Raw genomic sequence first — 20,561 nt, 5'->3', positions numbered from 1 at the left:
GAGTCATGAACCTTTGAGTAAAATGAATAATCTCTGTTGTGGGATGTACTGTTTCCATGCATCTATCAAGTTTAAATCCATCATAAAAGATAGAATAGCTTTTAGCTATGTTACTCTCCTTGCTGACATCAAGGACTGGATCCAAGGAAAAATTAAAATCTCCAATCAGTACCTTTTGTTTACTTTCCACTGTTTTTAAGAAGACATTTTGTATAAAGGATTCATCATCGAAATTTATAGCATGAACATCCAGGATTCTGCAAATATCTAACAATGTTCCATTACAAATCTTCCCACCTTGGGGTCCAAATCCATAGAATTTCTCAAGGTGGCTGTACAGGTTAATAGGGTAGTTAGGAAGGCTGATTGTATGCTGACCTTCATTGGTAGAGGGATTGAGCTCAAGATTCATCAGGTAATGTAGCAACTGTATAAAACTCTGGTTAGACCTGACTTGGAATACTTTGTTTAATTCTGGCTGTCTCATTAGAGGAAGGATGTAGAAACTTTAGAGAGGATGCAGAGTAGATTTACCAATATGTTGCCTGGATTGGCGAACATGTCTTATGAGGCAAGGTTAACAGAGCTTTGGAGCAAAGAAGCATGAGAAGTGATTTAATAGACTTTTGTGTTTTATTCCTTTCGCCAAAAATGTCCATGATTTACTCTATCTTGGCATAATTTTATCCTAAAACAAACATTTGCATGCAATTGTAAACATGTCATCAATTTTGATGTATTTGTTTAATTTGTAAATGAATTGATTAGGATTTTTTTTTTCTAAATCTTCAATAGTTCCTCGGATTTTTCTGCTGGGTCCACCTGTTTCCGGGAAACTTTCTATTGTAAGTGTATGCTAAATTTAAAGTATTACTTAAAGTATTAGTAAAAGTATAAAATCTTATAACTAAGAATGAATTATGTCCTTCAGAAGCAAATTTTTTTTTAAATTTAAAATTTAAAAGATATCTGCAGGGTGATCTTTATGACAGTTTTTGACAATAAACAGGAAAATACTATCAATTTTGTCGCATGTAACAAACACTGAAGATCACAATTAAAACATGATGGCATAATTAGAAACAAATTTCACATGTTCAAATAGAAACATTTTACAAAAAGTAGACAATTAGTCAATTGAATGAAAATAGTTTAAGTCTTCAAAATAGGGATCCAACAAACTCCCAGTATTGTCTTTGTGCCTCCTTTAATAATAGGTAAGGTTCTACAGTGTATCAGGTAATTTTTGCAATGTTATGGATAAACATAGAGGGAAGAGAAAACCATCATGTTGGGTGGTAGGAGGGGAGCGCCTAAAGAATGGGGAACATCAATTGACCCAGTATGTAAAAGTAGATGACACAAATTTCTTGTTTATTTTCATTGTGTGATGACATTGTTTAATGGGTTTAATGTATCATGTAAGTTGAACATTGAGTGGGTGGGGAGGGGGGGGGTGAAGGAGGGAGGGAAGGGAGGGGGGAAAAGGGGAGAAAATGACACTGTGTATATTCAAGAGGGAAATGTTTGTGTGTATTTTGGTCAGTAAGGTTCATAGTGTATAAAATAAAAAAATAAAAATAAAAAGAATGGGGACCGTCTTCCTCCAATTAGAGAATACATGAATGACATGACCATATTTATAACAACAAAGGCCTGCATGAAACATTTCCTCAACTAGCTTCATAGCAACATCAAATGAGCACGAATGGAAATCAAACCAAGCCAATCTCGCAGTATTTCCCATTGTCAAGGTCAGGCTTGCAGACAAAAGGTTTTGCATTAATAAAGAAATGATGCTAACTATCCTGGAGAAACCAATCAAAAGCCTCAGATGTTGGTATTTTTTTTTTTCTTCTTCTTTGGCTTGGCTTCGCGGACGAAGATTTATGGAGGGGGTAAAAAGTCCACGTCAGCTGCAGGCTCGTTTGTGGCTGACCAGTCCGATGCGGGACAGGCAGACACGATTGCAGCGGTTGCAAGGGAAAATTGGTTGGTTGGGGTTGGGTGTTGGGTTTTTCCTCCTTTGCCTTTTGTCAGTGAGGTGGGCTCTGCGGTCTTCTTCAAAGGAGGCTGCTGCCCGCCAAACTGTGAGGCGCCAAGATGCACGGTTTGAGGCGTTATCAGCCCACTGGCGGTGGTCAATGTGGCAGGCACCAAGAGATTTCTTTTCTTTAGGCAGTCCTTGTACCTTTTCTTTGGTGCACCTCTGTCATGGTGGATGGGGGGGGTCAGATGTTGGTATAATGCAATGCAAAAGGACATTGAGCAAGTTGAACAATTCAGGCAGGATATACTCGGTGGTCTTAAGTAAATTAATAACATTGCTCTCCCAGGGAAGCTAAAGGTGTGGTGTCTCCAGTTCAACCTGCTACCATGACTCATGTGGCCATTAACAATATACAAAGCATCTCTATCAAACGTTGAGAAAATTGAAAAACTGATTAACTCACTAACAAGGAAGTGGCTCGGACTACCCAGAAGTTTTAATAAAGTAGGGCCTTTTGGGAATGAAATCTTGTTGTTACCACTATCTAGCCTTGTGGGGGAATACAAATGTACCAAAGTGAGGCTGGAGATGATGCTCAGAGAATCACGGGACCTGTGCATAAGAGGTGCTGCCCCAGCCTTATCAACAGACAGAAAATGGACGCCTTCTGCAGCCATACAGAATGTAAAATCAGCACTCCAACACTGGCACATAGTGGGTTATGTGCAAGAAGGTGGAGGGGGATTTGGCTTAGAAACCAAGAAACCCACCTAGCAGAAACCAAGTCCATCTGAACATCGGCAACTGGTGGTGGAGGAAGTGTACCAACAAGAAGCAACAGCTAGGTTTGACAAAGCCATATCTCAACCAAACAAGGGTAATGGACAAGATAGGAGGGCACTGAAAGGAGGAGATTAACCTGTAAGGACCAATGAAGTAAAGAGTCAAATAGAACAGGCTTTTTCATCAGAGCCATATATGATGGCCCACCCTCTCCCACAAACTTAAATTGGTAGTTTGGAGAGGACCTAGCATGTCCTCTCTGCACATTCCTGCTGCCCTCAAGAACATTTTGATTGGGTAAAATGTCAGTCTCGTCCAAGGCTGATATACCTGGTGACACAATCAAGTGCTGAGATGTCTAGCAGTTGAACTAGAAGGAAAAGAAGAACATCAAATGGTCTGCCGAGAAACATTAATCTTGCAGCAGTAGCAGAAGAGCAAAGGTGGAAAGTTAGAGTGTGCCTGATTGCAGTCGGTTGTAGAGAATTTGTTGCTAAATCCATGACCAAGCTTCTGAGGGAAGTAGGAATCACAAGGCAAGCCCTCAAAGGCAATTAAGTCCCTATCCGACTCAGCTGAAACGAGCAATCACTAGCTCTGGATGAAAAGGAGGGATTCTATGTGAGCTCCAAATGACCACTAGGAGAAACCGATATGGGACACATACCCAGGTCTGATTAGCCTGTGGTGGGCCTGCCTTAGCAGAGGGTGTCTTGTATTTAAAAGGACGAAACACTCAATGATACCAGGGAATACAATTGAAAGATGTGTCCGATACTGGATAATATTCCCTCGTGATCATCCTCCATTATTGTAATTGAAGTAACCAATCATACTACCTCTATCAGACACGATCAATCTAACCAATAATGAAATTTCAGGGATTGTAACACCTAGTCCTATAAATTGGAAATGTTGTAGATTATTGTTGCTCTTTGTTGATTGTAGTCAGGTAAGTTTAAATTAAAAAAAAATGAAAGTTTAGTTTTGGTCGTATCTGTTACTTGGGTTTCTGTTATCCCACCAAAACTTAGGGGAGCAGGTCTAATGTTCACAGTGGACATTGCAGACCAATGTTGCTTGAATTTCTTAAAAAGGAATTAGACTCTTTTCAGCTGACTTTGAAACCTGACACAGCCACACAAATTTGAGTTTAAAAAAATCAAAAAAACATGTTGATGATGATGTTTATTATCAAATACACAAAGACAATGTACAGATGCAAGAAATTCTTACTGCCATACAGGTACATAAAAGATGCTAACAAATAAAATGCACCAAGAAAGAAAAAAGGTATTCAAAACAAAAGATTAGATAAATATTGATAGTTGCAGTATTGCAAGTGCCAATATCAACCTTGGGAAATACAACTGCATTTAAAAATTGCATTTGATATAAATTTGGAAAATAATATTTTAAAAAAAGGAAAGGATGCAAAAAGTTGACTGGTTGGTTTAGTGAAATGGATTTCAATTGATAATTAGAGCTAGTTTAATGTGCTGGACAGTCTCTTTCAATGCTGTAGTTTCTATGATTTAATAATCTATGGTGAAATGCCAATTTCAGTTTTATGAGGAAAAAGTTTACAATCAGGTACCTTGGAGTTTCTGGAGTTCAATTTCTCTCTTTAGTGTCATAAACATTTTCAATATTTGTCTTTTTTCACTCTTTCATATTTCTTTTACTATCACAACACTTATTAGAGGCATATGTCTATATTTTTATTAACCTTGCCTAATTGTCTACATTTCTTTAAAGCAAATTATTGCATATTTTGTAAATCTGAAATAAAAATGATGAAAAGGCTTGAAATGTTGAAATTGTAGCAACAGGTCTACGGCAAATGCCACCTCACTGGCTTGAAACAAAACCCTGGAACATCTGAACACCAAAGATGCATACATCGGGATGTTATTTATCGACTACAGTTTGGCATTTAACTCCATCATCCCGTCAAAACTGATCAGCAAACTCCAAGACGTGAGACTCAATACCCCACTGTGTAATTGGATCCTTGATTTCCTCACCTCCAGACCACAATCATTAAGGATTAGGTAGAACATCTCTTCCACAGTCTCCAGTACTGGAGCACCACAGGGCTGCATTCTTAGCTCCCTGCTCTACTCAGTTTGCACCTATGACTGTGTGGCTTCGTACAACAACAACCATCTATAAATTTGCTGACAATACCATGGTACTGGATTGTATTTGTATTTTAAAAAGCAGTGAGTTAGCAGACAGGAAGGAAATTGAAAACTTGACTGAACGGTGCACTAACAATAACCTTGTACTCAGTGTCACCAAAACAAAAGAGCTGATTATTGACTTCATGAAGGGAAAACCAGATGTGTATAATCCAGTGATTATTGGGGGATTAGAGGTGAAGAAGGTGACCAAATTTAAGTTCTTTGGAGTCACTATCTTGGAGGATTGTTCCTGGATTCAACACACTAATGGGTTCGTGAAGAAAGCACATCAGCGCCTCTGCTTCCTCAGGAGTTTGCTGGGGTTTGGTATGATATTAGAAACCCTGGTAAATTTCTGCAGTGTAGTGGAAAGTGTGCTGACTGGCAGCATCATAGTCTGGTATGGGGACATCAATACCTCTGTGAATAAAGCCCAGCAAAAGGTAATGGACAAGCCCAGGACATCACAGGCAAACCCCTTCCACCATCGAGAACATCTTGGGGAATGCTGTCGTCGAAGAGCAGAAGCAATCATCAAGGATCCACACCACCCAGCACATGTTCTGTTATCGCTGCTACCATCTGGAAAGAGATATAGATGCCATAAGACTCACACCACCAGGTTCAGGAACAGCTGCTACCCCTCCACCATCAGACTCCACAACAACAAACTCAACCAGGGACTCATTTAAGGACTTCCCTAAATTTTTTTGTTTTTTTCTCCTTTCTGTATTGCAGTTACTTGTTTACATTTTTTTTGTTTACTTGTGTACATTGGGTACATTTTTTTGCACTACCAATAAGTAGTAATTCTGCCTGACCTGCTGGATAAAGAATCTCAGGGTTGTATGTGATGTTATGTATGTACTCTGATAATAAATTTGAATCTGAAATTTTCACATCAAGAACTTGTTTCTATATTTATTTTACTTTTGTTTCCGTGAGACCCCAGGGATGTGATGCTTTTTACTTTCAAAGAGAATAATTGTGTACTTATCCAAAAACATTAGTCATACAAATATATAGTGATAGTTTGGTGTTGCCCAAAGTCTTTGATTATTCTATGGCAGAGTTAATTCTTAAAACCTTGAAATCTAGTCTTAAACTTCCATCTAGTTTTATTCCCAAATGTGAGATTTTGTATTTACTTTCAATAGGCCAAGTTGCTGTGTGATCAAATCAACGCCAACCTCCTTACTTTGGATAATATGTTAGCAGATGGAAAATCGGAGTCTGCTGGTGAAATTCAGAAATTAAAAGCCAAAGATCAGGTATTGATAATAAGCAACAATTCTGTAATGTCTTTGCAGGTATTTAAATTAGGCACGTGGTTTCTTCCTTGTTGCTAGACAGCATATGCGTGAACTTGACCAACAAAATAAGGATTGTTAGTATAGGTAGGAATATGTATTTCTTGTACGTACTATTAAATAAATTAATATTTTGGTTTAATATTTTTCTTAGAAATAATAAAAATCAGATTGTTTATAAATACCAACAGTCTTCAATGTCTAAATCTGTGCCTTTATTAAAATAGGAACAAAAAAAAAGTAGGGTTCTTTGACTCAGAATTGTTGCATGTAAGCTTGTTTGCATCTTTATTTCTTCTGAATATAGAAGTGCACATCCTGGCTGATGTTCTTCAGTCTTGCCTCCTCTATTTTAGCATTCTAAGCTTAGAACATGACACCACTGAGAACAGGCCCTTTGGCCCTTCTAAACTGGGCCAAATTATAATTCTGCCTGATACCACTGACCTGCACCCAGTCCATATCCCTCTATACCACTCCCATCCAAATTTTTCTTCAATGTTAAAATTAACCCCGCATTTACCACTTCAGCTGGCAGCTCATTCCATACTCCCACCATTCAGGTGTGAAGAATTTCCCCCCTAATGTTATCCTGAAACTTCTCCCCAAAGTTTAACCCATGACTTCTGGTTTATATCTCCCCTATCTTTGGGTTCCAGCTGTTTCATCTAGTTGTTTATACTGGCATGCGGCGACTACAGAAGGCTCAATGATGCCGCCACAGTTGACTGCTACCCAGTTCCTTACATTCAGGACTTCATTGCCAATTTACGTAGGGCACACCTCTTCTTCAAGGTCGACCTGCTCCATGGGTATCACCAGATTCCTGTCCATCCCAGTGATGTCCCCAAGATGGCTCACAGCTCTCCATTTGGCCTATTCAAGTTCCTGCATATGCCTTTCAGACTCAAGAACACAGAACAGATGTTCCAGTGGCTCAGGACTTGGTGGGGTGAGGCTTGGATTTCATCTTCATCTACTTAGATGATATCCTGATTGCCTTCTGCTTGCACCAAGAGCACTTGATGCACGTGCACCAACTCTGCCACCGCCTGAGTGAATGAGGGCTGGTCATCAACCCCCGTGAAGTGCCAGATCAGACTTTTGGCCATTGATTTCTTTGGGCACCATATCAACTGGCATGGAGTGGTTCCCTTTCCAGCAAAAGTTGAGGCCATATGCCAGTTTGCCAGGACCAGTACAGATAAGGGCCTACATGAGTTTCGTGGGAATAATCAACTTTTTCCACTGATTCCTACCATCAGTGGTCCAAATCATGCGCCCCCTGTTTGGCCTGATGTCTGGCAAGGCCAAGGAAATCATCTGAGACGTGGATTGGATTTGGAGCCTCTGGAGGGATTCTGGTTTTTACAAACATAAATGGAAAAAACAAACTGGATTCTTCTCTTACAGAGAGAGAGAGAGAGAAAGAGAGAAGTCAGTTCTACAGTAGCAGTTGAGGCTGAAAAATGGCAAGCTGGCAGGCTTGTTGAAAGACACCATTTTGAAGACTCGTTGTGAGTTCTGAGTTCAGCCTATTGAAAGCCCTTGTAATCCTTACAAGAGGATATGGCTGGCTAGATTGTTTCTTCTGAAATAAGGGAAACCAGAGGAACTCTCTGGTGACCTGGAAGAAGAGGTTACCATTTGGAAACCTTATGATGGGGCAAGTTTCTTCGGCAAGACACTAAAGTGACTCATTGGAGGAAATCAGTTTGTGTGTGTCCAATGAGCAACAAATATCTCTCTGAAACCAATAAGAACCTTCCTGAGCAGTAACCATTTACCTTTTAGCACCAGAGCCTGGTGAAGATTCATAAATATTAAATTCTGTGCACAGTATAAGAATTGCCTGATACCGGTGAACTTAAGAGACATGAGAAGTGAATGATTGGACTGTGAAACAAATAACTTTCCTGAACATTTACACATTACATACACATGTGCATAGAATTAGAAGGGAGTTAAGTTAATAGTAATAAGTTAAAGTTTGATCTTGTTATTATGTTTAAAGAAAATAAAAGCAACTTTTGTTTAAGTAACCATTGTCTTGGTAAATTTCTATTGCTGCTGGGTTTTGGAGTCCTCTGGGCTCATAACAAATAGAGCAAAGGGATTTAGAAATTCTGGTACATAATTCCCTGAAAGTTGAGTCACATGTAGATAGGGTTGTGATGAAAGCATTTAGTATGTTGGCCTTCATAAATCAATGTAATGAATGCAGGAGTTGGGATGCCATGTTGAAGTTGAATGGGGGCAAATTTGGAATATTGTGTGCAGTTTTGGTCACTGAATTATAGGAAGGATATAAACAGAATGGAGAGAGTGCAGAGGAGATTTACAAGAATGTTGCCTGAGTTTCAGGGTTTGAGTTACAGGGAAAGGTTGAGCAGGCTTGAACTTTATTCTCTGGAGCATAGAAGATTGAGGGGTGATTTGATAGAGGTATTATAGATGAGGGGGACAGATAGAGTCAATGTGGACAGGCTTTTTGCATTGAGAGTGGGGGAGGATTCAAACAAGAGGACATGGATTGAGATGAAAGGGGGAAAAGTTTAGGGGAAACATGAGGGGAAATTACTTCATTCAGAGGGTGGTGGGAGTGTGGAATGAGCTTCTGGATGAAGTATAGATACAGGTTCGATTTTAATATTTAAAGAAAAGTTGAATAGATATATAGATGAAAGAGGTGTGGAGGGTTATGGGCCGGGTGCAAATCAATGGGACTAGGTGATAGAAGATGTTTAGCATGGACTAGAAGGGCCAAACTGGCCAGTTTCTGTGCTGTAATTGTTATATGGTTATATCATAATTTGGGACGTAAATGTTTATGATTCTGCATAAATTTTGCAGTGTGCCATTGCAAATCTTCCAGCTTGATCGGTTATTGTCTCTTCTATTATTATTGATATATTTTTATTAATTAAAATTGCTACACCTCTTTCTTTTGATCCAAATGAAAATGATATTACTTGCCCCACCCATCCTCTTTTTTAATTTTGCATATTCCAATTTGGTAAGATGTGTTTCTTGTAAAAAAAGACGATATCTGCCTTTAATTTTTTTTAGGTATGCCAAGGCCCGTTTTCTCTTCAACATCCTGTTAATTCCATTAACATTAAAACTAATAAATTTTAATGTTCTATCCATGTTCTTTAAAACAATATTTTTTTTAGCAGTAAAGATGTTTTGATTCTTTAAATAATAGTGATTCTTCCCCTTTAAGAAAAACACACACTGTCCCTGCCCCGAGGGTGACATATACAAAGAGCCCCAATAGCCCACGAGAAAAGCATGCGGAATCTCTTGAGAAATAAGAACTCCTCCCTTTTGCTATTCTTTCCAGGTGCTATTCTCCCAGACAGGAGTCTCCACCTGCTACCACTTTTCCCAGATTTTATTTCCTTTTACTGAGCTCTCCATGAGCATTTTTACACACTTTACTTTTAAACAATAAATACAGGACAGTTTATTTAAAAAAAAACTAATTTATTTTGTTCCATTGTAAACATTTTCACAATCTTCTCCCTTGGCAACTTGAATTTCTTTTTATTACATACTTCACAGAAAGTCTTCTAACGCGTTCTTGGTTTTGAAAAATCACCAGTTCCCTTATGCTACTTCGACCCTCAAAGTTGCAGGATATATCATTGAGTATTTCAAGTTTTTAGCACGTAGTTGTCTTTTCACATCTTCAAATTCTTTTCTTTGTTTTATCAAGGTTGGGCTAAAGTCTTGAAAAAATAGTACCTTTTCATGATCATTATTCTGCTTAGAATAATCATATGCAGCTCCCAGAATTGTCTCCCGTTCTTGGTAACCTAAAAGTCTCACCAGAACTGTTCTTGGTCTCTGATCGTTGGCTCTTCTGGGTCTGAGTGTTCGGTGAACTCTCACGATATGCAGTTTTTCTCCAAATCTATCTTCTCCCAACACTTGTGGGATCCATTTTGAAAAAGGTTCACTGGGTACCTTCCCTCAAATCCTTTAGTTCAATAATTTGGACATTATTACATTGACTAAAGTTCTCCGTATGGTCAATTTTGTCAAGCAGTCTTTGTTTATCTGACTCCCATTCTTTGTTTTTTGTTAAAGCCTCGTTTTTCATTAGTTTTCACCAATTTGATCTCTGCTCAACCCATTCTCTCCATCAGGTCTTCAACATTCTCTTCTATTTTGGTCATATCTCTCATCACCGTTTCAACATTTATGCATTGGTCACTAAAATTCTCAATTTTTTTCCAGAATGATGCTCAATTTTTGACCTGACTCCCCAGTTTTACCTGGTTCTGCCATTTTTGCATCACTCCCTTTTGGACTTTCAACCGATGTTCCCGGTTGAATAGAAGCTTCTTCAGTCTTTGTTCTTGGCTGCCTTGGCTTCTTCATGCTAGTTTTATCCATTTTTAATGAAGAAAATCTTGATTTTTCAGGTTTTGACCATCCATTTAATACTCTTCACCGAGAGCTCAACCAAACCACATCTGTCTAAGTCCTTTGTATCACCACACCTTCCCCCTCCCCCACCTTATCACCTTTCCTACCCATGACATTGGTCCTTACAAGGACCACTATATCTGGCTGCTTATTCTCCCTTTTGAGAATGCCTTGAACTTGCTCTGAGATATCCAGGATCCTGACACCTGGAAGGCAATATATAGTCCTAAATTTTCAATCTCTTCTTCAGAACATCATGTCTGTTTCCCTCCTCGCTCTTGAATCCCCTATCACTACAGCTTGCTTCTCTTCCTTTTTTTAAGCCACAGGGTCAGGCTCTGCCAGAGACCTGACTACTGTAGCTTGACCTTGGTAGGTGATACACCCTCAACAGTATTTAAAAGTGTATCTGGGTTATTGAGGGGAATGGCCACTGAAATACCCTGCATGGCTTGCTTCCCTCTCCTGACTGTCACCCAGCTATATTCCTCCTGCCTCCTAGGTGTGATGCATCCCTGTAACTCCTTCCTATCACACTCTCAGCTTCCCAAATGATCTGCAGTTTAATCAACCCCAGCTCCAATTCCCTGACACATTTTGTAAAGTGTTGCAGTTGTTGCACCTCACAGATTAAGTCATATGGGATATTGTTGGCTTCCCTGACTATCCACCTTCTGCAAAAGGAGCATGTCCCTACCTTGGCTGCCATTCCACTGTCTATGAAATAGAAAAAAAAATGTTACCTATGCTTCCTTGCTGAATCCTTTTGTTCCTCGACAGGGTTGCCTTTTCTTTACCTTAACTCCTGCACCACCACCACCACTGAAGCCACTCGAGCTAATGCCTCTAACTCACACTCCGACACAGGGCCACTCACACACTGGCATTTCTAACAATGGTCACTCTGCTTGAGCTTCCTTTCTATTATTTGGTGGTGGCTCATCTCTAACACAAGCTGCAACCAATCATCAAGGATCTCTCTGTTTTTATTTAAACTCACCTGGAACAAAGCACCAAACATTTTTTTAATTGATTCTTGGACATCGGCATTTCAAGAAGCCAGCATTAGTGTACAATCTTAATTATGGTCATGAACTTTGGTGGAAGAAATAGGTGGGCAAACTATTATTTATAGGGGGAGAAAATTCAAATTTCTGAAGTGCAAAGAGTCTTAGGAGTCCTCATGCAGGATGCTCTAAAAGTTAACCTCCAGGTTGAGGTGGTGGTGTGCAAGGCAAATGCAACATTGGCATTCATTTCTCGAGGAATAGCTTATAAGAGCAAGGATGTAATGTTGAGGGTATACAAAGCACTGGTGAGATCTCACTTGGAGCACTGTGTATAGTTTTAGGTGCCTTATTTGAGAAAAGGCATGCTGCCATTGGAATAGGTTCAGAGAAGATTTACTAGAATGATATCAGAAATGAAAGGGTTAGGATATGAAGAACAATTGCCAGTTCTTGTATTATACTTGTTGGAATACAAAAGGGTGAGGGGGGACCTCAAAAAGACATTTTGAATGCTGAAAGGCCTAAGTGGAGTAGGTATGGCAAGGATGTTTCCTATGGTAGGGGATTCTAGGACAAGAGGGCATAACTTCAAGATAAAGGCATGTCAATTTAAAATAGAGTCCTGGAAAATTTTATTTAATCAGGGATCGTGAGTCTGTGGAAATTGTTGTCACAGGCAGCTGTAGAAGTGAGATTGTTGGGTGTTTTTAAGGCAAAGATTGATTGGTGAGAGCATCAAGGATTATTGGGGAAAAGCGGGGATTGGAGCTGAGTGGGAGGATGATCAGCTCATGATTAGAATGGCAGAGCAGACTCCATGGGCTATTGAGCCTATATCTTGTGATTTTGTGTACTCTTGGGAATGTGATGTGAATTCTACAATTGATGTGTTAATAGTGTGCTGTTAGATAGGGTATTCTAGAATTTTGACCCAGTGATAATGAAGGAATATTCTGGAGTTGGGTTGTATGTGACTAAGAGGGGAATTTAACATTTGTGATGTTCCCATGAATCTTCTGTTCTTGTCTTTTAAGTTTGGATGTCACAAGTTTTGATAGATGCTGTTTGAAATCCTTAACTTAGTACATTGCATGCAACACATAGGGCAACACTGTGGAGCAGTGTTGTGTCTGGTGGAAGGAGTGAACATTCAGGAATGTGAATAGGATACCATTCAATCTGGCTGTTTTGTTGTGGATGACTTTGAGTATTTTTTAGATGCCCAAATCCACAAATGTAGAATGTATTCCATTAGTTTCCTGTCTAATGCGTTAGAAAGACACAGTAGGTGGGCAATATACACTCAAAAACCAAGCTTGCTTGCATTGCCACAAAGTTTATATGGCAGCTCTTGGTCAATTTCAGGTCAATGATATGGAAGGTCGTTGATGGTAATATCAATGAATATGAAGCTGTAGTAGTTAGACTTGTTGAAAATGGTCTTTTCGTGATAGTCTCATTACAAGAATGCTACTTGTTACTTGACAGCCTAAGCTTGAATGTTTTCCAGATTTTGCAGTATATGGGCACGTGCTTTATTATCATGAATAATCACAAATAGAATAAGAACAACCCATGTATATTACTCAACCTCCATTTTAATCTCATCATGTTATCAGGGATCTAGAAGCAGCCATTTAGTTCATTCTCATGAATAAAATTATTTTGAGTGTATTTATGATTAAGTATGTATTCTGATATTGGCATTCTTGCTGCTTTTCTTACACAGTACTTGCATTCTATGAATCCTGGTTGGTTTGGAGTATTTATGTGAATTTGGTCTTATTTTAGCTTTTCAATAATAAGTGTCCATTTAAATTAAATTAAGTAATGCAGTAGTGTGGAAATGGATGTAAAGATACTCAAAGCTAATTATAAGAATAAAATTCTGTGTAGGAGAGATGACAGCTCAGGAAAAATGGTTGTAGAGTAGCCCCTTAAAGAGCAATAGGAGCATTAATTATCTTCTTAGCATACTAGTTCGTAATTTGAAAAAAAAATCATAATTATGTCAGTCTATGGTATCCTTTTTATTTTACTTGGTCAATGCTTTAATGACATTTTTTTGACTATGGGGAGATGTGGTCACTGTCAAAAAGTTAAAACAGGTTTGATGTAGAAAATCCTTTCACAAATATTGATTTGAAACAGAAAGAATGATTTTAAGGATTATTTATTTATGATTATTTCAAAGGTTATTACAGCTACTTCAACAACTTGCCTTTGTATTACATCAAAACTGGTCCTTAGTGGTTTGCTTTACAAATACATAAACTAAAGGATTACATATGGTTACATCAGAAAAGAACAAACCAAAGAACTCAATGGAGGACAAGCAGCACTGTTGTCCTGATGCATGACTTCCATTGGACACATTAGCTATTTGGTCTTTGCCTCCACAGATGCTGCTCGGCCCCAGAGTTTCTTTAGCAGTTTGGTTTTTTTTTTGCTTCAGGTTGCAGCATTTCAGTCTCTTGTCTCTACAGATGTTACTTGCACTCCAGCTGAGTGGCACTGTTTGTGGATATTTGTGATCTTATTATTCTTAGTTTGCTGGGCATTTCCTGCAGCTAACTAGCTAGTCCTCCACATTTTAAATCAACCATTAAGTGACTCAGAATAGTTTGGTACAGCTTCCATTTGCTCAAATGAAATACACTATGTATAACATCAATCCTGTAGTACTGTACAGCTGTGTACTGCCCAACTCACAGCAAGATCTTTCACCTCTAAGTCAGCTGATTTACAGTGGCCAATTATTAAGCTGTATCTCAGTTTGTCATCCCTTTTTAAAAATCCCTCAATTGCTTTATCCCTATCAATCTATCTAATCTCTTAATTCATTGACCATCAAAATATCTGTGCTCCTCCAATTCTTTATCTTCCATTTTAATCACTTCTACATTGGAAGCCATGCATTCAGCTGCTAATGCTCCATATAATCATCCTTAAATTTCTCCACCTCTCCAAATATATTTCCTCTTTTTAACAAGCTCTTTAAAATCTACCTCTGTGAGCAAGCCTTGATCATCTGCCCAAATACATTCTTACTTAAAGTAAAAAACACAATGCTGAAGAAACTCAACAGGTCAAACAGTGTACTTTATGTAGCAAAGTTGATACATAAACAATGTTTCGGGCTTGAACTCTTCATCAAGGTGTGAAGGTTCATCATCAGACCTTGTAAAAGGGCTCAGCCCATAACATTGGTTATATATCTTTATCTTTGGTACATAACGTACTATATTTCACTCCTATAATGCACAAATGCATATAACATGCACATGCATATAACATGTGGAAAATAAACTAAGTAAAATATTTTTAATAGTGCGCACATGCATATAATGTGCAGGTGTACTGTATTAGTCCTGCCCAGCACCTTCATAAGATGTCCTATAAAAATCACCAAAAAAAGTGACATATGTGCAGATGACATTATCAGCTTGTATAGCTATCACCTGCATTTGATCTAACCTAATCAATATAAAAGACCCTTGTGTTTAGTGCTACCTTTGAGATCTAGAGTACCAGTAGCTTTCACTACGCAAGGAGTCAAATGCAAATCTTACACAGCTAATTTCAAACTGTAAGTTGTTACCAGAGCAGAAGAAACTGGCTACAGAGCGGCAGCAAAAGAGTTTGAGGTTGGCGAATCATTCCATATAGCCATATAACCACTTACAGCACAGAACAGGCCAGTTTGGCCCTACTAGTCCATGCCGTAACAAATCCCCACCCTCCTAGTCCCACTGACCAGCACCCGGTCCATACCCCTCCAGTCCTCTCCTCTCCATGTAACTATCCAGTCTATCCTTAAATGTAACCAATGATCCCGCCTCATTCCACATCCCTACCACCCTTTGCGTAAAGAAATTTCCCCTCATGTTCCCCTTATAATTTTCCCCCTTCAATCTTAAACCATGCCCTCTAGTTTGAATCTCCCCCACTCTTAATTGAAAAAGCCTATCCACATTTACTCTGTCTGTCCATTTTAAAATCTTAAACACCTCAATCAAGTCCCCCCTCAATCTTCTACGCTCATTTGCTAATGGAGGAAAGAGAAAGATGAGTCAGAGAGAACAAAATCGGCTGTATCTATAGTTGCCATTCAGATGAAAGTAAGACTATTGGTACATAAATTTCAAGTGGGGTTCCCCTGGATATCAAAGTTTATGAAGCAAAACAGATTGTCGGTAAGAATCAGAACAACAACTGCAGGTCAGTGACTTCCAGAATATTGGGACAAAAAAAACATTGATTATCGCAGCTTTGTCGCCAATGAAATATGCGAACTTAAAATCACACCTGCGGGTGTCATTAACATGGACGAAGTCCTAATGGCCTTTGACATCCCTGCCTTAAGAACTGTGGCTGCTTCTGGAACAATAACTGTGGCCATAACCACAATGGGACATGAAAAGTCAGGCTTTAGTGTAGTCCTTGGCTGCGCTGCAAGTGGCACTAAATTCAAACCAATGGTCATATTTAAAAGAGTAGCATTGCTGTGAGAAAAAGTACCCAATACTCTGATTGTGCACTGTAACAAGAAAGGTTGGATGGATTCCAATGTTTGAAACTGTGGGTTACAGGCCTAGACCGGGCAGGGTTTTTTTTCCAAAGAAATCGTCACTCATATTTGATTCATGGCAGCTCACAAAGAGCATTCGACACAAAAGACTATAAATTATTTTGGCACCCATACTGTAGTAATACTGGGTGGATTGACATGTAAACTGCAGCCACTTAATATTTCTGTTAATCATCCATTCAAGACATTCATCAGATTGAAATGGGAGTAATAGATGCAGAATGGCACTCATGAATTTACCCCATCCAGTCAGTTGAAAAGAGCAACCAATACTGAAGTTTACAAATGGGTTGCCAGAGCATGGAATACAATAATACCAGAAACTATATGCAGTGGATTCAGAAAAGCTGGCATAGTATATAATGACGATGGTGATACCACCGGTGATGACAAAAGCAGTGAGAGCGATGATGTGTCAGTATCGACTATAGTAATGGAAGAATGGTTGCAGGCAATAGCAAGAAAACAATTATTTAAAGTGGCCACAAAATGGGATTAAATATCTAGGAGTCAAAATAGACAATAACTTGAATAATTCATATAAACTAAATTATAACCCCTTGCTTGGGAGAATTGACATCCATCTACTTACATAGATGGAAGTTCCTGCCCATAATTTAGTGGGCAGGGTTAACTGTGTTAAAGTGAATGTGTTGCTGAGACTTCAGTACCTATTCTAAACATTGCCTTTGACATTGCCCCACGGATTCTTCCAAAATTTGTTCTCACAATAAGAGTATTTTTATGGAATGGAAAGGCAGCCAGCGTCTCTAGAAAAATTGACCTGGAAATATTGTCTGGGTGGATTACGAATGTCAAACTTCAATAAATACTATTGGGCAGCCCAGTTGAGATATATCACCTCACTCTTTGAAGGGGGAGGTGTACCATCCTGGGCACAAATTGATCTGCAAGAGGTAGGTTAGAAGGTAGCAGAGAATTTTATTTATAAATGAATGCCAAATTGTTATCTGGGAAAACAGGTAGCTCTATACTAAACCAAATGATCTCATTTGGAATAAAATTAACCAATATCTAGGAATCAAAGAGGGCTGTCCCAAAAAATAACACCTCTGACTCTAAATAGATTAATACCATTGATGGTAGGTAACAAGATCCTGGACACCTGGAGTCGTAATGGCAACAGGTACACAGAGCACTGTTATGAGCAGGGATAGCTAATGCCATTTGAAGAACTCAGGCATAAGTATGATTTATCAAATAAGACATTCACTGCTACCTTCAAATAAGATCTTTTCTGCAGGACAAATTAAGTCCAACTATGGCCCTATCAACATGTAGTGACATAAAGGCCATGATTCGAAAGGGGAATACACTGAAGTATATCTCGGCAATATATTTCTTGCTCCAAGTGGAAGGACCTAAACCAGGCTTTCATAAATCAAGGCAGAGGTTGGAGTCAAACCTAAGAATAACAATTGATGAGCGGTGCTGATCTGACATGTCGGATCAGCATGACTGCATTCATTAATGCACAGTACAGGCTGGTACAATACAAATTTATACACCAGCTGTACCTGACACCGCAAAAATTTAACAGATCTAAACCAGAATTTTCAGACCAATGCTTTAGATGCGACATTGAGACAGGAATCTTTGTACACGCAACTTGGATGTACCAAGATGTGACCCAGGCCAAATCCTATTGGAAAACATAACTAACTTGGACGTACCAAGATGCGACCTAGGCCAAGTCCTATTGGGAACCATAATGGACCTAAGACTAACAATGAACCTGCCAAATTTCATATCTAATTTGTAATTATTGCATTGGCAGGGGCCAGGAAGTGCATAGCAACTACCTGGAAATCCAACTCCTGCCTGAGCATTACTCGCTGGAACACAGAAATGCAAAGTTGTGTTCCCCTGGAGAAAATTACTTACAACTTAAGAAAAAAGTATAACACTTTTTTTGAAAATTTGGCAATCATGCTTAAATTTCATAGGAGCAAGATTATAGTGTGGAGCATCGTAGCTCGCCACCTTACCTTCCCTGTCTATCTCTTAATCAGTGGGCGGGGGGGGGAGGGGCAAGAGTGTTCCATTCCATCCCAACTAGGAAAAGTCAAGAGAAGAAAACAGCCTGAGCACTGGCCACCGTATCGTGACAAGCCCATAAAACCCTGATATATATGTCTTATACCTTTGTTGTGAGTCTCTTGAATGTTGTATGTAACTGTGGTTAGTTAAGTGTTAAATGTGGAGGGTGGGGAGGGAGGGAGGTAAAAGAGCTTGAACTCTGCAGAAAATTGTATAAAATGGATAATTGTAAATTGTAGACAATGCTGATACTGTTAACATTGACGCTGATATAATGTTGATAACTGAGTTTAAGTTTGGAAAATCATAAATAAAATATATTTTTTTAAAAAGACGGTTGTAGGGTGTCTTAACATATTTTAATGAAGAGAGTGAACAATCTGACTTTAAAAGATTCAAAGGGGTTACGGATGATGATGATAAAGAAGACTTAACACAGACAGATGTGTGGTTCCCTGGTATCTCCTTCTAAAATGAACAAAGAGTTCCTTTGGGTGGCATGGTTAGCGTTGCGGTTAGTGCAGGGCTATTACAGCGTCAGTAACTCGGGTTCAGTAACCGTTGCTGTCTCTCAGGAGTTTGTACATTCTCCTTGGGCCTGACTGGGTTTCCTCCAACCCTCCAAGAATGGTGTATTTTTAGTTAAATTTTTTGACTTTCACATATTGATCAGCTTTTTAATTTGTTATTTAAGATGTTATATGGTTAAGGTGATTTTTTTAAAAACAATTTAATTTAGAACCAGTGGCTAGTCAATTAAGTTCACTTTTATATTCAACGTGTAAAAAAAAAAAAAAAAAAAAAAAAAATTTGTATACCACACACATACATATTACGCACAGTGGGTTCCCTGGTTTGTAAAAAATGCATATAATGTGAGTTATATGCATTCAAAAATGGTCCACTGTTTGACCTGCTGAGTTTCACCAGCATTGTGTTTTTACTTCAATCACAGTGTCTGCACACTTTAATGTTTTACTCCTATGTTCTTGGTTCATTTGTTTGATACTGTTTATGTGGATTCCCTTGATGTAAATACAGGTTGTTGCTTTTATAAGTATGGCATTGGATGCATCCTGATTATAGGAATAGAATGCATATATTACGGAAATTTGCAAGTGAAGGTTAGCTTTTCCAAGAAGTAATACTCATCGGCTTTGCTCTGTATTTTCAAGAGGCTCCCTGATGTTGAGTGTTGTTTACGCTATTAATTTATTTATATCTTTGTAAGTTAGAAGTACAGTTGAACTGATCACTTCAGAAACCCAAATGAATAGTGTAATCCATAAACTCGCCAGTTCCTCAAGTGAAGGATAATATTAGAACAGAACAGGCCCTTTGGTCCATGAAGTACCAAAAAAACTTAACTCTCCCTACTTTATAACCCTTGACTTTTCTGTCATCCATGTGCCTGTCTAAGAATCTCTTCAATGGCCCTATTGTCCAGCCTTCCACCACCCTAGCAAGACATTCCAGGAACCCACAACTTTATGTGTGTGTGTGTGGGGGGGTGGGGGGAAACACAAAAAAAAACAAAGAAAAAAAAATTTACCCTTAATGTCTCCCCAAAATTTTCACTTTGTACAGATATTCTCTCGTGTTTTGACCTCCAGGCAGAATACTTTCTGTCACTACTGTTACGACCCCAAAGCACTCAAACCCAGCAGCAACAGAAATTCATCAAGACAACAGCTACTTAAACAAAACTGGTTTTATTTTTTAATACATAATAGTATCAATACTTACAAATTTTAACTTAACTTAATCTAACTTAACCTCCTTCTAATTCTAAGAGCAAGTATATGAAATGTTTGTGTTCAGGAAGTTCATTTTCACTGTCCAGTCATTCACTTCTCCAAGTTCACTGGTATCAGGCAATCTTCCATACTGTGCACAGAATTGAACAGATATTATATTCACTAGGCTCTGGTGTTTAAGTTATTACTTGTGATGAATTCGAGAAAGACTGTACAACAGGCTTTATTCAGTTAAAAGTCTCTGCTACAGTGTAGCTGCACTGGTAACTCCAGAGTGACTGCTCGGGAGGGGCCAGCTCAGGATTATATCCCAGGCGGTTGATTGACAGCTGGCTGGGTGGAGTTGGGTCTATTCAGGTCATCTGATTTAGGTGTGGTCTGTCCTCCGGTTATCTTCCTGCAGGTACAGAGATCGCCCCCTGCAGTAGGTGTATCA

The 20,561-nt window shown here is 38.8% G+C and overlaps 1 protein-coding gene across 3 annotated transcripts in view; it reads left to right on the top strand.

Annotated features, from left to right (window-relative positions):
* The window catches only part of ak8 (adenylate kinase 8), a 210,669-nt gene that overhangs the window by 12,580 nt on the left and 177,528 nt on the right, over positions 1-20,561 (top strand). For all 3 annotated transcript variants that reach the window (XM_069887225.1, XM_069887219.1, XM_069887209.1), the window contains exons 3-4: positions 796-845; positions 6,117-6,230. In XM_069887225.1, the coding sequence (XP_069743326.1) occupies positions 796-845; positions 6,117-6,230 (164 nt within the window). The remainder of the gene's footprint in view (positions 1-795; positions 846-6,116; positions 6,231-20,561) is intronic.

This window comes from Narcine bancroftii, chromosome 1 (assembly GCF_036971445.1).
Source record: "Narcine bancroftii isolate sNarBan1 chromosome 1, sNarBan1.hap1, whole genome shotgun sequence".
In the NCBI taxonomy this organism is placed as follows: Eukaryota; Metazoa; Chordata; class Chondrichthyes; order Torpediniformes; family Narcinidae; genus Narcine; species Narcine bancroftii.
The sequence above is the reverse complement of the archived record's forward strand: the minus strand, read 5'-3'. Positions and strand labels throughout refer to the sequence as shown.